General features: G+C 38.5%; 1 protein-coding gene across 2 annotated transcripts in view; it reads right to left on the reverse strand.

Annotated features, from left to right (window-relative positions):
• Positions 1-24,139, reverse strand: part of syt6a (synaptotagmin VIa) — a 233,355-nt gene that overhangs the window by 12,036 nt on the left and 197,180 nt on the right. For both annotated transcript variants that reach the window (XM_057830665.1, XM_057830664.1), the window contains exons 2-5: positions 22,163-22,562; positions 9,301-9,862; positions 5,701-5,821; positions 4,985-5,156 (exon numbers count right to left, since the gene is read on the reverse strand). In XM_057830665.1, coding sequence (XP_057686648.1) covers positions 4,985-5,156; positions 5,701-5,821; positions 9,301-9,862; positions 22,163-22,562 — 1,255 coding nt within the window. The remainder of the gene's footprint in view (positions 1-4,984; positions 5,157-5,700; positions 5,822-9,300; positions 9,863-22,162; positions 22,563-24,139) is intronic.

The following is a 24,139-nucleotide window of genomic DNA, read 5'->3' on the forward strand; positions in this document are numbered from 1 at the left end:
AAAATTTACAATATAAAAAGTCGTGAAAATGAAGAAAACGCACAAATGAGAAAGTATGTTTAAACTTTTGGCCTGTACTGTACGTATGTACATATACATACTGTATATATAACAGAGGTGGGTAGAGTAGCCAAAAAATTTTACTCAAGAGTAGCATTACTTCAAAAAAATAATAATACGTATATATTTTTTAAAACTGGTATTTTTTTTTTTACTCAACACAAAGTTATCTATATGAATTGTTATTATTATACTTTGAAGAAAAAGACTTACTTCAATAAATAATTATTATGTGGATTTTGAGGCTATTTAATTTTGTCTTAACATCTGAAATAAAATCAAAATAAATCAAATCTACAAAAAAACACTAGAACTTACTACATGACCACATTGAGCCAAAGATTTTTTTTAATCATTGTATTCTGTTGAAAGAAAAAAAATACTGAAATGAAGCATCATTCGCCATAACAGCATGATTGCTCTCTTGTGGAGAAAACATATTTCCTATTATGAAACTATAAGGAATCACATCTCCTGTTTTCAGTGGTCAATCAATGACAAATAAAAACTGGGAGCGAGGATAAAATCAGCGCTTTCGGGCAGGGCGTAGATTTGCATAGAGACGGTAGGGACAAAACACTACCAACTTTTCAGGAGGCTCAAATTGTCCCCACCAACTTTTAAGCAACCTTATTTGCATTAGATCATGTGTTCAGTTATATAGGTCATTTAGATTGTCATCCCATATGTTTTGACGATAGAATTGACCCTACCATTATTAAGTGAATTATTTTCAGACTCACATTTACCCCTTTTTCACTTGCTGAATCTGCCATTCCATGGTTTTTTTCCTCAAACACACGTTTGATTGGTTGATGACTTGACCCCCACCCCCCTCCCCCGACACACACACACACACATACGCAACTCTCACAGTACAGTATTACTTTACATGGGAGGAATATTAGAAGTTTTTTTTTCGGCCAGCAGCCCGCTGTAAGTAATGTAAGACGTAATTGTTGTGAAATTCACGTTTTGCTACTTTTGCTACTAAAAGTCCAACCTGCATCACAGTTTAGTATTAACATTACATTAAACTGTGTAAACTTGCTAATGGAGTAGGAAGCTGCTTAGGAGAAGTGTCCTTCTGTATGTGATTTCTACTATGTTAACATTAATTAAAATGTGAGAAATATAGTGAACTCTGCTCAGCTCTAAGAAATTTAGTGTACCAAGGTTTACCCTCGTCTCCCCGGTTTTCATTTTTATTTTGCCTATGTGGTCTTAAAGCAGCCCAAAGGGGCTTTCATTTTTTGTTGAGGTTTTTTTTTTTTTTTCTTTTTTTTTTTTGCATTCCTGGATACTTAAGAGATGATTAACAAGTTTATATTTCTTGTGTATGTTAATACAATTTGTGTTCAAAACTTCAAATAACGCAATTACATTTCCTAATCAGAGGGGCTTTCATTTTTTGTTGAGGTTTTTTTTTTTTTTTTTTTTTTTTTTTTTTTTTTGCATTCCTGGATACTTAAGAGATGATTAACAAGTTTATATTTCTTGTGTATGTTAATACAATTTGTGTTCAAAACTTCAAATAACGCAATTACATTTCCTAATCAAATCCAGACATTTATTCTGAAAGTTTTCAAAATGTTTCTTTTGTAGTTTGTATATTGTGACTAAATAATGCCAAAGTCACAAGTCTTTTTATCCATGGATCCCTCTCACAGAAAGAATGTTAATAATGTAAATGCCATCTTGAGGATTTATTGTCATAATAAACAAATACAGTACTTATGTACTGTATGTTGAATGAATATATTCGTCCGAGTTTTATTCATTTTTTTCTTAATGCATTGCCAAAATGTATATGATCGGGAAAAATTATCGGGAATGATTGGAATTGAATTGGGAGCAAAAAAAAACAAACAATCGGATCGGGAAATATCGGCATCGGCAGATACTCAAACTAAAATGATCGGGATCTGATCGGGAGCAAAAAAACATGATCAGAACAACCCTACTGATAAGTATTACTTAACCTTAATTAACCCATGTGTCCCTTAACTAAGAAATTATAAATCCAAAATTAACAAACCCTAACCCTAAACCCTAACCCTAACCATATACTGTATAGGCCTATATTTTTTTTTAATTTTACCAAACCATTTGTTCCTGTCTGGTTATGCATTAACTAATGCATTAGCTAATGCATTAACTCATGTTAATATTTTAATAAATGTTAGATAAGCAATTATATTAATTATTGTAATGTTACTTAAACATTAGTTGTTGTATAAAATTTATTAACTAATGTTAATTAAGGGACACTTATTGTAAAGTGTTACCTAATCGGTTAACTAACCTTTAAATCTCAAAACAAAATGAAAATTATTCGACTAGATTTAAGAAAAATTATCAGATTAAGACGTCATACTGTAAATTTGCAGTGTGAAAGTTAGTATAGGTCAATACAGATTTATTTTGCATCAATCATCAAGCCTATCAATTAATTAGGTTCTTATTGGAGAGAAAAGTAGCCCTGACCGCCTTTCATCCAATCTGTTTAGTCTTATTAATGTCCCGTCCCCAGCAAAATGTGTACATGCAGGTTATGCTGTTATATCGTCCCTACCAACATTAAGACCAAACCTACGCCCTTGCTTTCGGGTCATGTTGATAGCAGCACTATATGTCAAATAGCTATTTTTTAACGGTGTTTTAGAGACGCCGCAAGCTTGAGTCTGATTGGTATACAGCAGTACTTCTCAAATAGTGGGGCACACCCCCCTGGGGGGGCGCAGAGCGATGCCAGGGGGGGCGCATGTGACCTCGAGGAACATGCTTTTTTTTTTTTTTTTTTTTTTGCCGCACTGGAATAAAGTGTACTTTTCAGAGTGCGCGCAGTATTTTTGAACTAAGGAAGAGCACTCAGCACACACAGAAAATGGATATGAAGAGCAGTGTGCCGCTGCCGTTTTCGAAAGCAGTTTTCCGACCGGACTCACTCATGCGGCAAACCCACTGTCTTGTCCGGTTCTCACGTCGCCGCCCGAGAAGTGCCATTTTCGGCTTGGGATCGTCATGACGACCGCCCTCACCTACGGTTCTACCTCGGCCGCCAAGAATGCGCTTTTTTCGTGCCATTTGCCTTTTAGCTTAGACTTTTATTACAGTGGGTAATGAGGAAAGACCACTGTTTACTGTGTCTAAAAATAATTATAGCGGACAGCCAGAAGCCAAATCAATTAAGACGCCACTTACAGACATTAGACCCCAATCTCATTGATAAGCCGCTTGATTGTTTTTGAGTGAAAACGTGCCGAATATTGCCAACAATCGTCCTGCTTTGTCAGTGTTATATCAGTAAACCAGTGAGCATTGTTAGCATGCTGATTGCAAAATAACTCCACACCATTGCAAATGAGGTAAATACTGTGAGCAGCAAAAATAAAAACTGTCCTTCTGTCCAAGGACACTTTTTTTTTTATTCAGTTTTGTTTTTTTCGGTCAAATTTTTTAGCATATTGTCCTCATGAGTGAATGTTTCTAATCAATTTTAATTTGTTATTATTTACTGATTTTATTACATTTTATTTTTCTGTATCAAATGGTCAAAAATGTACCTTGAGTGTATTTTTTACAGTTTGGATGTGACTTGTTTTGAAATTCAGGCAAATTGATGTGTGTCAAGTCTTCTCTGTTACAAACAAAACAATGTTAATAAGGTTATACTTTATTATAAGTTGATCTATGTTACTTTTCTTCTTTATTAGAAAAAAAAGGACACAATGTTAGGCAGATGCGTAGTTATAATAGTAATTTTATAGACAAATGATACTATTTACAGTGGCGGCAGAGAGTTTGGGGGGGGCGCAAAACATTTACGTCTTCCTTGGGGGGGGCGTAACAGAAAATAATTGAGAAGCACTGGTATACAGTAACGGAGTCATGTGATTATTGTTGTTGCGACGTCTCATTAGTGAAATTGTTACAGCTACTCTCGGCATCACTTGCCACGTTTACATGGAGCCAAATATTCCAATTACAATCGGAATATTTGTTCAAACCGAATAAATGTGTTCCATATAAACACCTCATTTGGAATGAACAGGCCCAAACCGAATGGAATTTCATTCCGATTCACAGGGGTGGAATATTCCTTTTCCCAAACCGATTAGAAGTAAATATATATCATGTAAACAGGGAAGCGGAATGGTGTCTGATTGTGTTCTTTCTGCGCATGCTCCGTACTGATGTGGTGACGTCACTTGGTGACGTAAGTAACGTCACTTGCAACATGGCTTCCAAGCACACGCACAGCGCACCCACACAACTTTTTAAATGAACGGCGTATCATTCTGAAGTTTTGTTTCCACTCGAAAAGTTAAAACAGCAGCTGATCTGACGATCGATCTCCATGTTTTGCAACGTGACGCTTTGTTTTGATTAATTTGCGCATGTCAGACGGCAGTTGTCAAAGGTCCTTTCGGAATAAAGGCAGTCACATGTAAACGCTGGATCGGAATAGATGAAGTGACATGTAAACAGCTGATGTGAAATTTCCATTCGGAATGATTTGAATCGGTATGAATAAAAGTCAGCATGTAAACGTGGCTACTGTAAAATCTAATATACAATAAAGACGGAAAATGTAACGACTAGTGTAGTCCAAAGTAGCGTAGTAAGAATAGCGTTTCTTCTTCACAAATCTACTCAAGTAAAAAATATGGCTTAGTAAAACTACTCTTATAAGTACATTTTTCCAAAAAGGATATTCAAGTAAATGTAACAGTTTAAAAAAAAAAAAACAATAAAAATAAAACAAAAAAAATAAAAAAATAAAAAATCAGTAATTAATTTAATTTAATTCAAAATAAATATTTTTTTTAAAAAAAAGTCACTTGCTTTAAAAGTTTAATTGTTAAAAATAAATGAAGATTTTAAAAGCTGTTGCGCATGTATGGCTGCTTTTCTTACGTACAAGTCGTAATCCATGACAGAGATGTGGAGGCTGACGTGGTCCATGCTGTCCGGTGGAATGTCAAAGATGATGGCCTCGTTGTAGGTAGGATTAAGAGTGTTCTTTTTGATGCTGGTCTTCTTCTTTTTCAGACGTCGCCCGTCACATATAAGTGACACTTTGACGTAAGGATCTGAGTGGGAGTAGAAGTAAGAGAAGTCAAGATTTGGGACAAGATGACCCAGTGTCCCCCCATTTCTGTTTGAATTTGGTTCCAGTCTCTAGTAAAATAATTCAATACTGTACTTGTATACGTGATCACAATGAGATATCCGCAAAGTGGGATCACATAGAAAAATAAGGCAAAATGAAGAGTCAAACATGCAGAACTGAGAAGTAAAACTGTGGCTCACGTTGAAATTTCTAGTTGGATATTATTAAACATCAGGTGGAAAAAATGTCACAATAAATCCCAATTATGGCCGAACGCTGGCAGTTAAAGCAGAATAAATGTCACATTTCACAAGTGATATCAGTACTGCTGGGAAACATGGGATGACAGGTGCTAATTAAAGAAAAAGACCATCTTTAGTGACTTTCTGACAATGGTTTGATATTATTTCATGCCTTGCTTGTGAACAATTGCCTGAATAATCAAAGAGACAGCTTGTCTGCTACTTTGTGTATTCATTTATTCTGACACAACAGTATACACGCACGCACATACACACACGCACCGGAGTATCCAGTGATGTCCATGGCCTTGAGGTTCCTGCACTTGATGACAGTCAGTGTGAGTCTTCCAGCAGTAGGCAGGTAACAGAGTGAGAACATGATCTCCCCGAGGTCGACACTCTCCTGAAAACACACGCACACACAACAACATGGGGATTTAAGGCCTGATGCATCATTGCTGAAATAGGTATCATATAATGCAACTACATAAGGATGTGATTTTGAGTACTTGCTAAATTGGCTGTTGCTAATTTGACAGGTTAAGTGGGATTGTTGATGATTTGTTTCTTGCAGTTGAGAGAAAATGAATTAGATTGCTTGGCTGAAAGCAGCAACAAGTTTGTTGTGCAAGGCTGCATTTATACTTTGGTCTCTGCGACCACGACAGCCTAGTTTGCGCCATGGGATCCATTATGGTCTCCATGAAAGGATTTGGACAGAAGGGCTGTTGAGTCCTTGCGGACCATGGATGTCAATACATTCCCTCCTGGCCTGTCCCATTCAGACTTTATTCACTTTGTGGGGATAAAACATGGACATAGGGCATGTTTTTTCAACCCCGCAGAATCGAACTGCATTCCCCCAGGAATGACCATGCTCCAGTTGCCGTGTGAGTTGGTGCGAAAACTAAGATTATTAGTTTTAAACAAATATGATTAGTTTTCTGTCAACAACAAATTTTCCAGTACAGTGGTACCTCGACATACGAAGTAAATTCGTTCCAGGACCTTGTTTGAAAGTCAAAATGGTCGTATGTCGATCAGGAGAAAATGCCCAAAAATGCACAATGTGGAGGGAAAAAATATATATAAATCGCACTGGAGTATGAGTCGCATTTTTGGGGGAAATGTACTTGATAAAATCCAACACATAGAACAGATATGTCATATTGAAAGGCAATTTAAAATAAAAATAAAATAGAGAACAACATGCTGAATATGTGTACTGTATGATAAAGTTACATGATGCATGAGCAACGAAATATGAATGTGGCCGGTATGTTAACGTCACATAGCTATTAAGAGTTATACAGATAACTATAACATAAAGAACATGCTAACCAACCTAAGTTTACCAAACCATCAGTGTCACTCCAAAACACCAAAATAACATGTGAAATGATATAATAATTTGCTAATAATTTCACGCTTAAGTCGGTCCAGAGTATAAGTCACACCCCCCAGCCAAACTATGAAAAAAACTGACTTATAGTCCGAAAAATACGGTAACTATTGAATAAAAATAAGAATAATAATAGTAATAATAATAATACCTGTAATAATTTAACAAATCGGGTTCTAATGCGGCGAATGTGTTTTGCGTGGCGTACCTGAACGCACAGCGTGGCTGACGCTGCGGTGGACAGTAGGCCTGTTGTGTTGCACAAGTTCTGAAATAAATGATTGAAAACCTGACGAAGTTGGCGATTGTTTTGGCGATGTTACAATCATGATAATTGTCACCTTAACTTAAAGACTGGCGAACGGAGGTGGGGGGGGGTCAGTGCCCACCCATGGAGACGCTCTGCCCACCCAAAGAAAACGGCAGTTCATTTAAAAAATTAAATGAAATGTTGGTTTTGTTCCTAGGGGGCGCTACACACATTTACGCACATTTTTTTTTTTTTTTTTTTACATTTTATCAACGTTTTCACCAGTGTTCACCTGGCTGTTGAGCTTGATGAGTTCTGAAGCATTCTGATGGGGTCAAAGTAGGGCTCAAAGCGTCGGTGGGACACAGAATGACTGCTAGCGCTACATAGTGTATTTGGAATTTGTCTTTATCAAAGATTGCACCTGTCTTGACCTGCCTGCCAATTTTGGTGCATTTTAAAGCATTCTGAGGGGGTCAAATTGAGTTCGTGTGGAACAAAGAATAACTATATTAATAATAATAATAATAATAATAAAACCGAGGAGCCACAATAGGTTACCCAAAAAAAACATTGTCACCTGCATGTCCATACTGTTCAGTTATGGATGTCAAAAAAAGTCAAATAAAATCAACTTTTTTTTTTATTCATCAATTTTTTTTTTTTAAATTTCAACTTTTTAAAATTAATTTTAAAATCAACTTTTATTTGTTTGGACCAAATCACAACAACAGTTATCTCAAGGAGAAAAACAAAACATGTTTTAAGGTGCAGTAGCCCTACGCTGGATTTCGACCTACTTGAGCAGTGTAGGTTTTTTTTTTGTTTTTTTTGCCCCCCCAGGTAAGACTAATGCCCACCCACACCTGGCATCTGGGTAACACCACTGCTTGGAACCCATGTTGATTTCTCTCACAAGAAAATCCGCCGGGCGTCCGTCTTGCGGGGAAACAAAGAAACTGCGGCGCTGTCATACATCGTGGTATTTTCGAGCATGTCGTCGGATGAAGAAACAAATGGCGAGTCAAATTGTACGTCGGATGTCGAAAAGATCGTGTGTCGAAGCGATCGTATGTCAAGGTACCACTGTACATCTCTTGTGCCAAAACATGCAAAAGAGCCCTTTATTGCACAATGAGCTTCTGCTACTTTTTGCAGGGCATACACAACAATCACAGCCTAAAAAGAACCTTCTGTGACTGTACAAAGCGTAAATGCGGCCTAAAGGAAAAATCCAGATGTCAGCTATTCAGAGAAATATGTATTCATATCAATCTTTTAGGATAGCTTTACACTACAACCTTATTCAGGAATTGAAATCTGAAAGCATGAAAGACTACAGGAGAATTGTCCTAGATTCTCATGCTAGATAATCTAAACATACCCACAATACAAGGTTTAGAAAATCTGGGTTAGCACTCACTACAAGATTCCATCCAGATTTATTTAGGCCCAAACATGGGGAAAAAAATAAATAAATAAAACCTCAGGCTTTACCCCAGTAGTCTACACTAGTCAAATGTAAAAGAAAAATAAAATAAAAAGGCAATCTTTACTGTTATAACAAACAAACAAAAATGCAATGCAATTCAGTGCAATGGCAGAGAAGTAGGACAGGTTGGTTAACATATCCACTGTAAGATGTCGCCATTGCACTTTCATCCGTATCACCAGACGGGGTAAAAATGCAGTTAAAATATGTATTTCTTTTTCCGCACTGTTCTAGGCTCAATCACACCGACAGCATTGTGGCCCTCCCTCATTATTGTTTTATTTGAGACGCACTTGTGCATATCTACACTTAACACATGTTTGCACAGACAACCGGTTTTTAGCAATGAAATTATTGGCTAAAACAAGACTACTTTTAACTTTGTTTTGAGTAAAGAAAAATTGGACATGCCATTTCTTTGTGAAAGGGCGAGACAACCAAAAACAGGTGCACATCAACGCACTGTCATGGTTGTAAATTCCATGTCTTCCTGCACAGTAGTGAAGGATTTACTTTGAAAGGTGTGAAAGTTGAGTTGTGATGTGAAAGCACAGCCGTCAAGTGTTGTAAAAGCATAAAGTGATGCTAATGAGCCGTGAAGGAAGTTGCAGATGTTCAACATATCACACAAGGAAGAGGTTTAGTCCTACTGTATATGCTATGTGTGTTGTATTTACGGGAAGTCACATTATGACAAGACCTCAAACTAAATATTAAAAGAAGATGGCATATTCTTACGCTGGTGGCATAGTCGATGTCTCTCCATATATTTGTTTCCCGTGATAGGTCCGACGTCTCGAACAGGTTGTCCATCACCACCTCCCCAATCATGTCGTGTCTTGAAAATCTATCAAAGTCAAAGACGCTCATATGGAGCTTCCTGACGGCCAGTTCGTCGTAAGGCACGGGGAATTGGAAGCTCTCGCTAAAGGTGGGGTTGAGGGTCTTTCGATGGACTCGCGTCTGGAACTTCTTGCGGTCAGGCAGCAGGTAGATCTTGACGTAAGGGTCGGACGTGCCGCACAAGTCCTTGGCGGGAAGATCGACCGCCCTGATGATGTTGACGAGCAGGGCCTCACTGTCGTAGTCATACTTCAAAGAAAAATTAATTCTACCACAGTTTTTGCTGCTGCCATTCTTGGAGGAGTCGTCAGAGTCCAAGGTTTTCTGCTGGTAGAGCTCTGGCTGAATGCGGCCTATGCTGGTGGATTTCTCTTCTTTGTCCAACACATAGTCATTCCCTAAGTCTAAGCTGCCTACCTGCATCTGTCGGGGAAGGTGCCTTTTGAAGGAATTGTGCCTGCAGATTAACAAGTGACACAAGAAATTATTGGAATGAATAATGGATATGTACAAAGCATTTGGGAAAGATAACATTCACAATAAACAGTTCCATGGTCGTTTGTCTCTTTCAGTAGCAAAGTTTATAAACATCAAGGGGCAGTTTACATGGCGACTCCGCGACACGAAGACGCAACAACTGTGTTGCGGAGTGGCCTCGCGTTCGTATGGTGTTGGCGAAGACGGAAGGCAAAGACGCAGACCTTGGAATCCTGCCTCCAAAGTGGAAGAATTAGATTGCGGGGGCTTGAGGGGGGCTTGCTCCGCATGCATATCAAAAGCTCCCGCGGCACAGGACCGTGCCAATAACGTCAGCACTCGTACACGTCACATTGGGCGTGCGCAGCAGTGCTACTAAACATTAAAAACAGCAAATATGGCGGAACGTCGGCTTTAATTTAATTTTTATAATTTTTTTTAGGGCTGCAGCTATCGATTATTTTAGTTGTCGATTAATCGATGAACTAGTTAGTTCGAATAATCGAGTAATCAGATAAGTAACATGAAAAATTAAAATACCGGAGCTCAACCTCAAATTCTATTTAAAAAAAAAAAAAAGATCTATGTAGGAGACTTTTGCTATTTCAATGCTATAAAATGCTAACTTTTTTTTTTACAATGCCTTAACAAATGATTCAGACACATATTCCCACAAAAAAACAGCTAAATATGCCTATGAACTAAATTATGAATGCATAAAAAAATATTAGCTCAAACAAAAACTTAGCTTACGTTGGTCTTAACAGGAAGCAGTTGGATTCAGCCATGTGAAATGAGGCAGACCAGAGGGCAGTGTATCCACCCCAATCAATAAAACTAAATGCAAACACTTTCAAAATAAACCATTACAATGCCACTTTAACTAAACGAATACTCGAAACAATAAAATTTAATTCGAACATTTTTTTCTAATCGAATACTCGAGTTAATCGATTAATCGTTGCAGCACTAAATATTTTTAATTTAAATATGTTAGGAGTGGGCGGGCATGTTGTCTTCTGGACTGGGGAGGTCAAAGTGCATCATTCACTGTCGCCTTGTAAATCTGCACTGCCCCCTGGGGCCTGGCATGAATACTACATCGTTTTCATGCAGAATTGCGACATTGTTCGAATGGAGACGGGATCATATAAATGCAAACAAGAAATTCTTCGTCTTCTCGGAGAGTCACCATGTAAACGGCCCCAAAGTCTGGTCACGATACACAAAGTGGTCTCTAAGGGGCCGTTTGCATTTATATGGTTCTGTCTCCATTCGAACAATGTCGCAATTCCGCATTAAAACGATGTAGTATTCATGCCAGGCCCTGGGGGGCAGTGCAGATTTACAGGGTGACAGCGAATGATGCACTTTGACCTCCTCAGTCCGGAAGACAACATGCCCGCCCACTCCACGCAATGGCATTTTCTTTTGTTCAAAAAGGCACAAAATGGAAACATTCAACATATTTAAATTAAAAATATTATAAAAACAGTCAATTAAAGCCGACGTTCCGCCATATTTGCTGTTTTTAATGTTCAGTAGTACAGCTGCGCACGCCCAATTTGACATGTACGAGTGCTGACGTCGGTCCCGCGCCGCGGGAGCTTTTGATATGCATGCGGAGCAAGCCCCTCCTCGTGCCACCGCAATCGAATTCTTTGACTTTGGAGGCAGGATTCCAAGGTTTGCGTCTTTGCCTTCAGTCTTCGCCGACACCATACGAACACAAGGCCACACCGCAACACAGTCATTGCGTCTTCGTGTCGCAGAGTCGCCATGTAAACTGCCCCTGAATGTTTTGGGTGTACTGGACTGTCTCAGGAAATTAGAATACACAATATTCTAATTTTTTGAGACAGTCCTGTGTATATATACAGGACTGTCTCAGGAAATTAGAATACACAATATTCTAATTTCCTGAGACAGTCAGGAAATTAGAATATTGTGTATTCTACTGATATAGATATATATTGGTGTGATTATGATCACTGCAACTATTATTATCGGTGTAATTATTATGATTAGTATAGTTGTCGTGTAAGTGTCTTGTTGTCATCATTTAATCTCATCACTGTTATTATGGCTGTTGCTGCCATCGTTGTCGTTATTGTTGTGGCCATAACTGTCATTTTCATTGTTGGTGTTGTCACTATTGCTCGGAGTCCACATTTTATCGTTATGAACAATACTTTGAGTAAGATAGAGTGCCGGTGATGATGGTGATAGTTAAAATAAATGGTTATACATCCAGTGGGGCAAATAAGTATTTAGTCAACCACTAATTGTGCAAATTCTCCTACTTGAAATTTTTAGAGAGGCCTGTAATTGTCAACATGGTTAAACCTCAACCATGAGAGACAGAATGTGGAAAAAAAAAACAGAAAATGCAAATCATGGTGGAAAATAAATCTTTAGTCAATACCAAAAGTTCATATAAATACTTTGTTATGTACCCTTTGTTGGCAATAACGGAGGCCAAACATTTTCTGTAATTCTTCACATGCTTTTCACACACTGTTGCTGGTATTTTGGCCCATTCCTCCATGCAGATCTCCTCTAGAGCAGTGATGTTTTGGGGCTGTCGTTGGGCAACACGGACTTTCAACTCCCTCCACAAATTTTCTATGGGGTTGAGATCTGGAGACTGGCTAGGCCACTCCAGGACCTTGAAATGCTTCTTACGAAGCCACTCCTTTGTTGCCCTGGCTGTGTGTTTGGGATCATTGTCATGCTGAAAGACCCAGCCACGTCTCATCTTCAATGCCCTTGCTGACGGAAGGAGATTTTCACTCAAAATCTCTCGATACATGGCCCCATTCATTCTTTCCTTTACACAGATCAGTCGTCCTGGTCCCTTTGCAGAAAAACAGCCCCAAAGCATGATGTTTCCACCCCCATGCTTCACAGTGGGTATGGTGCAATTTAGTATTCTTTTTCCTCCAAACAAGAGAACCTGTGTTTCTACCAAAAAGTTCTATTTTGGTTTTATCGGACCATAACACATTCTCCCAGTCCTCTTCTAGGTCATCCAAATGCTCTCTGGTGAACTGCAGACGGGCCCGGACGTGTACTTTCTTCAGCAGCGGGACACGTCTGGCAGTGCAGGATTTGAGTCCCTGGCGGCGCATTGTGTTACTGATAGTAGCCTTTGTTACTGTGGTCCCAGCTCTCTGTAGGTCATTCACTAGGTCCCCCCGTGGGGTTCAAGGATTTTTTCTCCCCTTTCTCGTTATCATTTTGACGCCACGGGGTGAGAAGGGAGTTCAAAGTCCGTGTTGCCCAACGACAGCCCCAAAACACCACTGCTTTAGAGGCAATCTGCATGGAGGATTGGGCCAAAATACCAGCAACAGTGTGTGAAAAGCTTGTGAAGAGTTACAGAAAACGTTTGGCCTCCGTTATTGCCAACAAAGAGTACATAACAAAGTATTAAGATGAACTTTTGGTACAGACCAAATACTTATTTTCCACCATGATTTGCAAATAAATTATTTAAAAATCAAACAATGTGATTTTCTGTTTTTTTTTTCCACATTCTGTCTCTCATGGTTGAGGTTTACCCATGTTGACAATTACAGGCCTCTCTAATATTTTCAAGTGGGAGAACTTGCACAATTAGTGGTTTACTAAATACTTATTTGCCCCACTGTATCTATAAAGATGATAACTAGTATGCAAACAAGTTTATATTTCGACACATTCAATATAACTTGGAGTATAGGGCTGGCAAGGGGGAGCTCTGATGCTGGAAGCCAACCCCTTGGCACAGGCTCCCAAATCTTGTCTTTTAATGCACACTTAGGACACTTAGCAATGGGTGGTCCTTTTGCCTAGGGGTTGCTTCCCTCTGGCAGCAAGTCAAGAAATAAAATTGGATAATGAATAATACACATCTCAAGAACAATGCTTATCACCATGAGCACAGGTAAAGCTTGTTATTACATACTGTATATTCTCCCTCTTGAATGTACGATCAATACTGTATAGGGGGACAGCAGTGATGACGACGATGGCGTTGGTCGTGATGGCGGTAGTGATAGTGTTGATGCGATGATGATGACGATATTGGGAAGAGACTGTATTCTCACTGAATTTTAAAGGAGTGAATTGGGGGTTGGACCCAAGAAAAGCTCGGCTTCTTCCCACTCCTTTTCGAGCTGCATATGTATGTGTTATTATTTTTGTTATAATCAACATTACTGTTATTATTAGAGATGTCGATCGGGTCCGATCACGTCATTTTCAAAGTATCGGAATCGGCAAAAAAATATCGGCCATGCCTTTTTTTAATATACATATATATTTTAATTAAATCGTTTTCTAATTGTATTTAACGTTACAGACATAATATGTTACTCTCATCCAGAATCTTTAGTTTAGGCTTAAGTTAGGGTTATCAAAAATATTCCGATACCGGCGGCAATTAATTTATTAAAAAATGGGTCACGTTAAAATAATTAACATATTTAATGTATGCGCTACACGACCCTCTCACTCATTGTCGCGCTCAATCTGTAATAACGCCGCTTTACCTAGATAGAGAGATAAAAGGCAGCACTAAATGAGTCGAGTGAATTTTGGCAGCCTTTGGAGCTTTTCTTCAATTGGCTAGAGCCTTGCAATCCCTCTCCCTATGATTAGAAATAACATGGGAAGCACTGTGGGGAAGCAAGGTGGCACTTGATCTTTAAGTAATTTCCCAAAGCAGAGAAGATACATCCATTGGTAGCACGACGCACAGTCATGGTTCCACTTCCCATCATGGTTCCACTTCCCATCATGCATTGGGGCATGGCTGCAGTATCATGTACTGAAAGCTCAACAAATACACTAGATGGCAATATTTAGTCACAATATACAAAGTCACAAGTCTTTCTATCCGTGGATCCCTCTCACAGAAAGAATGTTAATAATGTAAATGCCATCTTGAGGATTTATTGTCATAATAAACAAATACAGTACTTATGTACTGTATGTTGAATGTATATATTCGTCCGAGTTTTATTCATTTTTTTCTTAATGCATTGCCAAAATCGGGAAAAATTATCGGAAATGATTGGAATTGAATCGGGAGCAAAAAAAAGCAATCTGATCGGGAAATATCGGGATCGGCAGATACACAAACTAAAACGATCGGGATCGGATCGGGAGCAAAAAAACATGATCGGAACAACCCTAGTTATTATTGTTATTATTTTTCTCCCATTCTTGTTGTTGTATTTCATTATTACTGCTCAAAATAAATAAATCAAATCAAAAGTCTTAATTTTTACTCAAACTAGAAATGAAAATGCAGGGACGAGCTAGGACGTTCATCCAACTTTTAATTGATCAATCAATTGATTTGTAGGGTTCTCCCAAGGGTTTATTTTGGGATAAAAGTTCAACGTACATCACGCTTAAAAGTAACATATTTCATGTCGATGAGGTCAAAGTTGAGCAGATGTTCACAATGATTGCACGCCTCATGAAGCGCAGCATGAACAAGTCAAAGCCGAATGCCTGATGAGTCGTTGCGTTAAAGCCCCGTGGGGAGTGTACTCCCGCTTTAATTCAAGGACAAAAGGCTTCCCGTTTGTCTACGAGCCAGAGGCCGCTCAACATGCTGAAAACATGCAAATGTTGAACAGCATTTTATCCCCACAGTGCAATGCTCCCGATGAAGTCGTCACATATAATTAGCTTTACTGTAATGACCTGGAAGAAGATGCCTTCGAGGTAGCTGATTTGTTACATAACGGAATAAAAACTACACACGGCTCTTTTAAAATAATCTCAGATTATCTAAGAATTTTGAGACAATTTACCTCAGGTAATTTAAAAGCATTAAGAGGGTCAATTCTCTAGTAGTGGAGAAGGCCTGGAATGTAAACCACCAACTAGGTGTAGTTGACTCCCTTACAACATAAGGCTTGTTGGGAAAAAAAAAGCAAGTGCAGGACTTGGTGATTTTAGTAAAGACTGTCAAAATTAGAGCTGGGAATCTTTGGGCACCTAACGATTCGATTACGATTACGATTCAGAGGCTCCGATTCGATTATAAAACGATTATTGATGCACCCCCCTCCTTTTTTTCTTTCTTTCTTTCTTTTTTTTTTTTTTTATGTTTTGTACATTAGTTCCAAAATTGTTCAAAAATCCTCTCAGGCTAAACCAAACTTCTATTTCAGTATCAAGTTAACATATAACAGTAAACAAATATACAAAAATAACAGTGAATAAAAAACTCCAGTCCCCATTCTGTATCAGCAGCTTTAAACATTCAATTAATTTAATGTTGTGAATCAACTGTTACAGTTGTTAAAATTACTCCCGTTATTCCATAATTTCCCTTTTGTCTACTTTTGTCAAAGTTTTAAAACTATTTCATCATTTAAAGATCGATTCAAGACAAGATTCTGCCGATTTAGGAGTATTTTAGATGAAAAGTTAATTAGGTTCGCTACAACAGCGCCTTCTAGAGAGGTCTACTGCTTTAAGATGGCGGCTGTTTACTTACGCCGGAAACTGTCATTTCGCATCTCTGTTCAATAATACATGTTTTAACACCGACATCGTCTGTCATTTTGCTTCTAGTTCTGCATATATATGATATCTACTGTAGCCGTATGTTTGTAGCAACTAGCAACCGGGCGTTGTTTGTAGCGGCTGTCGGCCGCAGTCAGGTATGATTGTTTTTTTATCTAGCGGCATGAGTTGAACATGATATTTACTCTCGGTCTGTTCCTCATTGCGTCCCAAAGATCGCGCTGACTGTGTTTTACTTCCGCTTACCTGGTATAATTCAATAATCGGAATTTGGATATTTGTGAACAGGGGCGCCTCCAGAAATTTTTCATAGGGGTGGCCAGATGGGGCCACTTAAAATCTTGGGGTGGCCAAAACTAAAAGCCATAATTTCAGGTTTTCATTATTTTATTGCAGTAAAAAGGTCAGGGGAAAACTATCAGAAAGCCTTAAGGACACGGCTACTGATATACTTTGTTGTATTGTGTAATATTTGATGTTACTAATGATTTAATTTGCATAGTCCATAACTGTACATGTCAACATTTTGAGTTCCACAACAATTTTGTTTTATTGTGTTATGTATATATTAGGCATAAGGTGTACATTTAACTAGGGCTGTCAAACGATTAACATTTTTAATAGAGTTAATCACAGCTTAAAAATTAATCGTAATTAATCGCAATTCAAACCATCTCTAAAATATGCCATATTTTTCCGTAAATTATTGTTGGAATGGAAAGATAAGACAAGACGGATATATAAATTGAACATACTGTACATAAGTATTGTATTTGTTTATTGTAACAATAAATCCACAAGATGGCATTAACATTATTAACATTCTTTCTGTGAAAGGGATCCACGGATAGAAAGACTTGTAATTCTTAAAGGATAAATGTGAGTTTGTATATTGTGACTAAATATTGCCATCTAGTGTATTTGTTGAGCTGATACTGTAGCCACTTAACTGTTCTGCCCAAATGCATGATGGGAAGTGGTGCAACCATGACTGTGTGTGGTAGCTGCAAATGCTTTATCTTCTCTGTGTTGGGTACACTACAGGGTGTTAAGAAAAAGATCAACTCCTGTCATTCTTCCCCACATCACTTCCTACAATATTTATAGTTACTGTGGGAGAGATGACAAATCTTTTGCCAATTAAAAGCACGGCCCCAATGAATGCTTTGTTTTACTCCACTCTGCCTCATATCTCTATAAGTAAAACGGCACCATTGTAGGCTTTTTGCGGCAATGCGTGAATGAGTCGTACCGCGAATGCGTTAATTGCGATAAATATTTTCACGTGATTAATTTTTAAAAAATAATTACTGCCCATTAACATGATAAATTTGACAGCCCTACATTTAACAAAACAAAATAAATGCATTAATTTGGGATGAAATGCATAACTGATGCTACAACAATCTAACGATATATTGGCAAGCGGGGTGGCCAACCAATTTATAGGGGTGGCCATGGCCACCCCTGGCCATCCCCTGGTGGTGCCACTGTTTGTCAATCATTCTCGAATCTTCCACGGCCGAATCGCGAATAATCTAAGAATTGGAAATTTGGCATGCCTCTAGTCAAAATGTTGCTTCACACAAAACCAGCGCGTCGCAATAAGTGTTTGGGACCTCAGCTCTATAGGGTTTATGACAGGAGAATCACTTAGCCAACTTAAAACCTTTCATTTCTTGCCCTTGAAGAATTATAATGAATGTATTATGCTGCCAACAATTACAACCTGAAACATATCATCTCTACAATAGGGGCTGTATTATATACTGTAAGATTTTACATGCTTACACTTGTTAGTGCTTTTCTACCTTCAAGGTACTTGACAGTATTTCCTCATTCACCTACTAATGATGCAGCCTCATGAGCCGTTTACATGGTGACGCTGTGACACCAAGATGCAATAATTGCGTTGCTGAATGGCCTCGCCTTTACATGGTGATGGCGAAAACGGAAGGCAAAGACGCAAACATTTTATTCCAGCCTCCAAAGCGGAATGATTTGATTCCGGGGACTGCTCCGCTACCATACGCATGGAACGCTCTTGCAATGACGTCAACACTCGCACAGTCGCTGCTAGTAAAACAGCAAACATGGCGGATCGGCGGCTTTAATTGACTGTTTTTATAATATTTGTACTTGAAATATATTTCATTTTCCCGTTTTTGTGCCTTTTGAAGCATAAGAAAAAAATGCATGGACACCATTGCTTCGAGTTTTTATTTTTTTAATGATAAGCAATGTCATGCTATCATTTGAATTTGTAAAGAACGGCAAACGTACAAGAAATACAAGAGAAAAATTAAATACAGTGTTATGAAAAGGTTTCTGAGCCTTTTGGAATTTATCATATTTCTGCATAAAATCACCATCAAATGTGATCTTTGTCAAAATCCCACAGATGAAAAAAAACACCCGAACATTTATATGTTTTCATATTTTAATGAGGATACTATGCAAACAATGACAGAAGGGGGGAAAATAAGTAAGTGACCCATCCATCACATTTAATATTTTGTGCCCCCGCCCCTTTGGCAGCAATAACTTCAACCAGACGCTTGCTGTAGCTGCAGATTACTCTGGCACATCGATCAGGACTAATCTTGGCCCATTCTTCTCTAAAAAACTTCTGTAGTTCAGTCAGATTCCTGGGATGTCTGGTATGACTCGCTGTCTTTAGGTCATGACACATCATATCAATGGGGTTCAAGTCTGGACTTTGACTTGGCAACTCCAAAACGTGTATTTTGTTCTTCTGAAACCATTTTGAAGTTGATTTACTTCTGTGTTTTGGATAATTGTCTTGTTGCAGCATCCATCCTCTTTTTAGCTTCAACTGTCTGACAGACGGCCTCAGGTTTTCCTGCAAAACATAAACCTGATACTGTAGCCACTTAACTGTTCTGCCCAAATGCATGATGGGAAGTGGTGCAACCATGACTGTGTGTGGTGGCTGCAAATGCTTTATCTTCTCTGTGTTGGGTACACTACAGGGTGTTAAGAAAAAGATCAACTCCTGTCATTCTTCCCCACATCACTTCCTACAATATTTATAGTTACTGTGGGAGAGATGACAAATCTTTTGCCAATTAAAAGCACGGCCCCAATGAATGCTTTGTTTTACTCCACTCTGCCTCATATCTCTAAGTAAAACGGCACCATTGTAGGCTTTTTGCGGCAATGCGTGAATGACTCGTACCGCGAATGCGTTAATTGCGATAAATATTTTCACGTGATTAATTTTTAAAAAACTGATAAACCTTTGAATTCATTCTTCCATTAATGATTGCAAGTTGGCCAGGATCCGTGGCAACAAAACAGCACCAAATCATGATGCTCCCTCCACCATGCTACACGGTGGGGATGAGGTGTTGAGGTTGGTGAGCTGTTCCATTTTTCCTCCACACATGACATTGTGCGTTACTACCAAACAATTCAACTTTGGTTTCATCAGTCCAGAAAATATTTTGCCAAAACTTGTGTGGAGTGTCCAAGTTCCTTTTTGCGAACATTAAACGAGCAACAATGGGTTTTTTTTAGACAGCAGTGGCTTCCACCGTGTAGTCCTTACATGAACACCATTCTTGGCCAAAGTTTTAACAATAGTATTAGTATATAGAGATATTGGACTGTGCCAGTGATTTCTGCAAGTCTTTAGCAGACACTTTAGGGTTCTTTTTTACCTCTCTGAGTATTATGTGCTGAATTCTTTGCGTCATCCTTGGTGGACAGCCACTCTTTGGTAGAGAAGCAACAGTGCCAAACTCTCTCCATTTGTAGACAATTCTCTGACTGTTGATTGATGAACAACCAGACTTTTAGAGATTTTTTTGTATCCTTTTCCAGCTTTTTACAAATCAACAATCCTTGATCGCAGGTCTTTAGACAGCTCCTTTGACCGAGCCATGACACACATCAGACAATGCTTCTCATCAAGACAATTCTTACAAGGTGTGTGTTTTATAGTGGGCAGGGCAGCTTTAAACCACTCATCAGTGATTGGGCACACACCTGACTAAAATTGTTTGGTAAATATTGGTTTCAAGTAGGGCTGTCAAAATTATCGCGTTAACGAGCGGTAATTAATTTTTTTAATTAATCCCGTTAAAATATTTGACGCAATTAACGCACAAATGCCCCGCTCAAACAGATTAAAATGACAGCAGAGTGAAAGGTGTACTTGTTGTGTGTTTTGTGTGAGTTTTGCCGCCCTCTGCTGGCGCTTGGGTGCAACTGATTGTATAGGCTTCAGCACCCATGAGCATTGTATAAGTAATTATTGACATCAACAATGTCGGGCTACTAGTTTATTTTTTTATTGAAAACTTTACAAATTTTATTGAAATGAAAACATGAAGAGGGGTTTTAATATATCTTTTAAGAACTACAAGTCTTTTTATCCATGGATCGCTTTAACAGAATGTTAATAATGGTAATGCCATCTTGTTGATGTATTGTTATAATAAAGAAATACAGTACTTTTGTACCGTATGTTGAATGTATATATCCATCTTGTGTCTTATCTTATCATTCCAACAATAATTTACAGAAAAATATGGCATATTTTATATTTGAATTGCGATATATGGCATATTTTATATTTGAATTGCGATTAATTGCGATTAATTACGATTAATTAATTTTTCAGCTGTAACTCGATTAAAAAATTTAATCGTTTGATAGCCCTAGTTTCAAGTGCTCTTTAAGTCTCTTAGGCAGAGGGTTCACTTACTTATTTCCTTCTGTCATTGTTTGCATGCTATCCTCATTAAAATATGAAAACCTCTAAATGCCTGGGTGGTTTTCGTTAAAACAGACACTGTTTTTGCATTTAGGTGATTTTGACAAAGACCAGATCACATTTGATGGTGATTTTATGCAGAAATGTGAGAAATTGCAAAAGATTCAGATACTTTTTCATACCACTGTATGCAGGAAAAACCGTGAATACAACTACAAAATAAAAGAAAAAAGGGGTGGGGAAGGGAAAAAAAAAAACACCATTGCTTGGAGTTGGCGGGTATGTTGTCTTACGGGCTAAGGAGGTTGCTGTCAAGGAAGTGCATTAATTAAAGGATGTCGCCAAGTAAAACTGCACTGCTCTCTAGGGCCCAGCATGAATATTACATTGTTTTCAGGCGGAATTGCGACATTGTTCAAATGGAGACGGAACCAAGATGGAACCATGTAAATGCAAACATGAAATTTGTCGTATTCTCGGAGCGTCACCATGTAAACAGCCCCTTAGGTGCAATGTGAGGTTTGCCCCACACTGTGTCTTGTTTCCCATGTCTCTTGTCCTTGATTCATGCCACTTGTTATATCCCACCTACTTGTGTATCTGACCAATCTGCTCTCTCTCTGCCTCTCGTGTCACCCACCTGTTTCTCTTTGACTCCTGTCTATCAGCTCTCTCGCTGCCTCTCTTGTCACCCCCCTGTTTCTATTTGACCCCTGTCTGTGTATTTAAGCTCCCTGTTTCCGTTCAGTTTTGTCAGGTCATCATTATCATCATTAAATGTTCCTTTTCGTAAGTGGATACTGAGTCTGCACTATATGGAGGACAAAGTATATATTTATACGACTAATTACCTTGTGTAAAAAAATAAATAAAAATCTTAAACAATAGGACAGTGTGGATGCCATGGGGTATTGGCTTAATAAATATACGTTTATTCACTAATCCATCCCAGGCTAAGTCTTGGGCACAGTATGTGTATTCCCAGTGCACATACATGTAATGACTTACCGAGTGGAGGAAGCAGGCTCAGTGGTTTGCCTCTGCATGCGCTGCGTGCGGCGCAGGAAGTGCTCCCTCATGGAGAGTTGAACATCGGTGGGGATGTCAGGAGATGTATGGCTTATCTTCACCGCAGCCTCCAGGAAGCCCATCGGGCCGACGGGGTCCTTCACTTTTTCAGTTGCCATGGTAACCGCTGGCTGCGGCTGCCGGGGACTCGGGGGTGACGGCAATGGCAGCAGATGAGGGAGCTGCGACGGGTTGTGCTCCAGGCAGGGGGACGGGGTGAGGAAGCTGGCTTTGCTCCGCCGAGGCGGACCGCACCACTTCCAGTAGCCGAAGGCCAGGAGGCCCAACAGAATTAAGCCACAGAGCACAAACACACCGAGCAGGAGGCCAAAATTAGCGTCTGGTGGCGGGCCGTGGGGTCCGAGAACACAATATGGATGAGCAGATGGCAATGACGAAGGTGAGAGGACAAAGACAGACATTGCATTAGGTCAATATTATTTTCCATACTCAAGCGTCTACAAATATACCACTGCAACTCACATCCAGAATCCTTATTCAATAAATCATTTATTCGACATAGATATTTGCCAACTCAAGATAAAAATGAAAATAATAATAATATAATTAAATTTGCTTGGTTAATTACCGTAAAATGAAAAATTGAAAAACAATAACAAAACCGGATTGTATCATGGTTCCAAACCAGGGTCAGGGTGCGAAAAATAGGTTATGGACAGAGCTGGGTCGAGTAGCCAAAATTTTTCCTCAAGCAAGAATTGCATCAAAACTAGTCCTCCAAAAAATTTACTCAAATTCAAGTTAAAAAAAAAAAAAAAAAAAAAGTATTCAGTGAAAAGAATGCTCAAGTAATGAGTAAAATTGTGAACTTATTATTTTGTTTGATTATTATAAAAAATTTTTTTTTATGTAAATATTGGATTTTTTTATCTTATGTATTATCTTATATATTCTTATCTGTATGAAAAAAAAGTATCCGGTGAAAAGAATACTCAAGTAATGAGTAAAATTGTGAGTAACTGCTTATTATTATTTTTTTATGTAACCAATTGGATTGTTTTTTCTCAGCACAGACGTATCTTTATAATCTGTTGTTATAAACTGTACAATAACCCATTACATAACCACATTAAGCCAAGGGGGGGGGGGGTTGGGTCATTGAATTCCGGTGAGAGAAAAAAACGGGAAAAAAAAGAAAGAAATTAAGCATTCTTCATCAAAAGAGCATGAGTGCCCTCTAGTGGAGAAAAAAGATGCTAGCTTGAATAGTGAACAGTTCTTTCATAGTTACTATTATGAAATTTAAAGAATCATATCTCCGGTTTTCTCTGGTCAATCGGTGCCAAATAAAAACTGGGATAAAGGTTTAAATCCACGGTTTCGAGTCCTGTTGAAGGCCGCACTCTATGTCAAATACTTCATTTTTTTACGGTGCTTTAAAGACACCTCATGATTGAACAGGCTGGCGTGATCATTGAACGGCAAGCTTGAGTCTGATGGTATAATGGAGTCATGTGATTATTGTTGCCACATCTCGTTGGTGAAATTGGTACAGCTACCCTTGGCATCACTGGCAAAAAAAAAAAAAAAAAATCTAATATGTATGATAAAGAGGAAAAATGTAACGACTCATGCGTAGCCCAAAGTAGCAGAGAAAGAGTAGCATTTTTTTCTTCACAAATCTACTCAAGTAAAAGTAAAAATTATGGCTTGGTAAAACTACTTTCAGAAGTACATTTTTCTTAAAAACTACTCAAGTAAATGTAATGGAGTACATATAACACCTTTCTACCCACATCTGGTTATGCAAAAGGTCAAATGGCTTTATTAGTCGCTTGCTTCCAAATGAGGGTCTGCTAGAGTTTAGACAAAAAGCCGAGTACAGCCCAGATTGGTCGCCAACCAATCAACCTTTTCTGAGTCGCGGCACATTTTTACATAGGAAAAAAATGCCGC

This window comes from Corythoichthys intestinalis, chromosome 2 (genome assembly GCF_030265065.1).
Source record: "Corythoichthys intestinalis isolate RoL2023-P3 chromosome 2, ASM3026506v1, whole genome shotgun sequence".
NCBI classification, from domain to species: Eukaryota; Metazoa; Chordata; class Actinopteri; order Syngnathiformes; family Syngnathidae; genus Corythoichthys; species Corythoichthys intestinalis.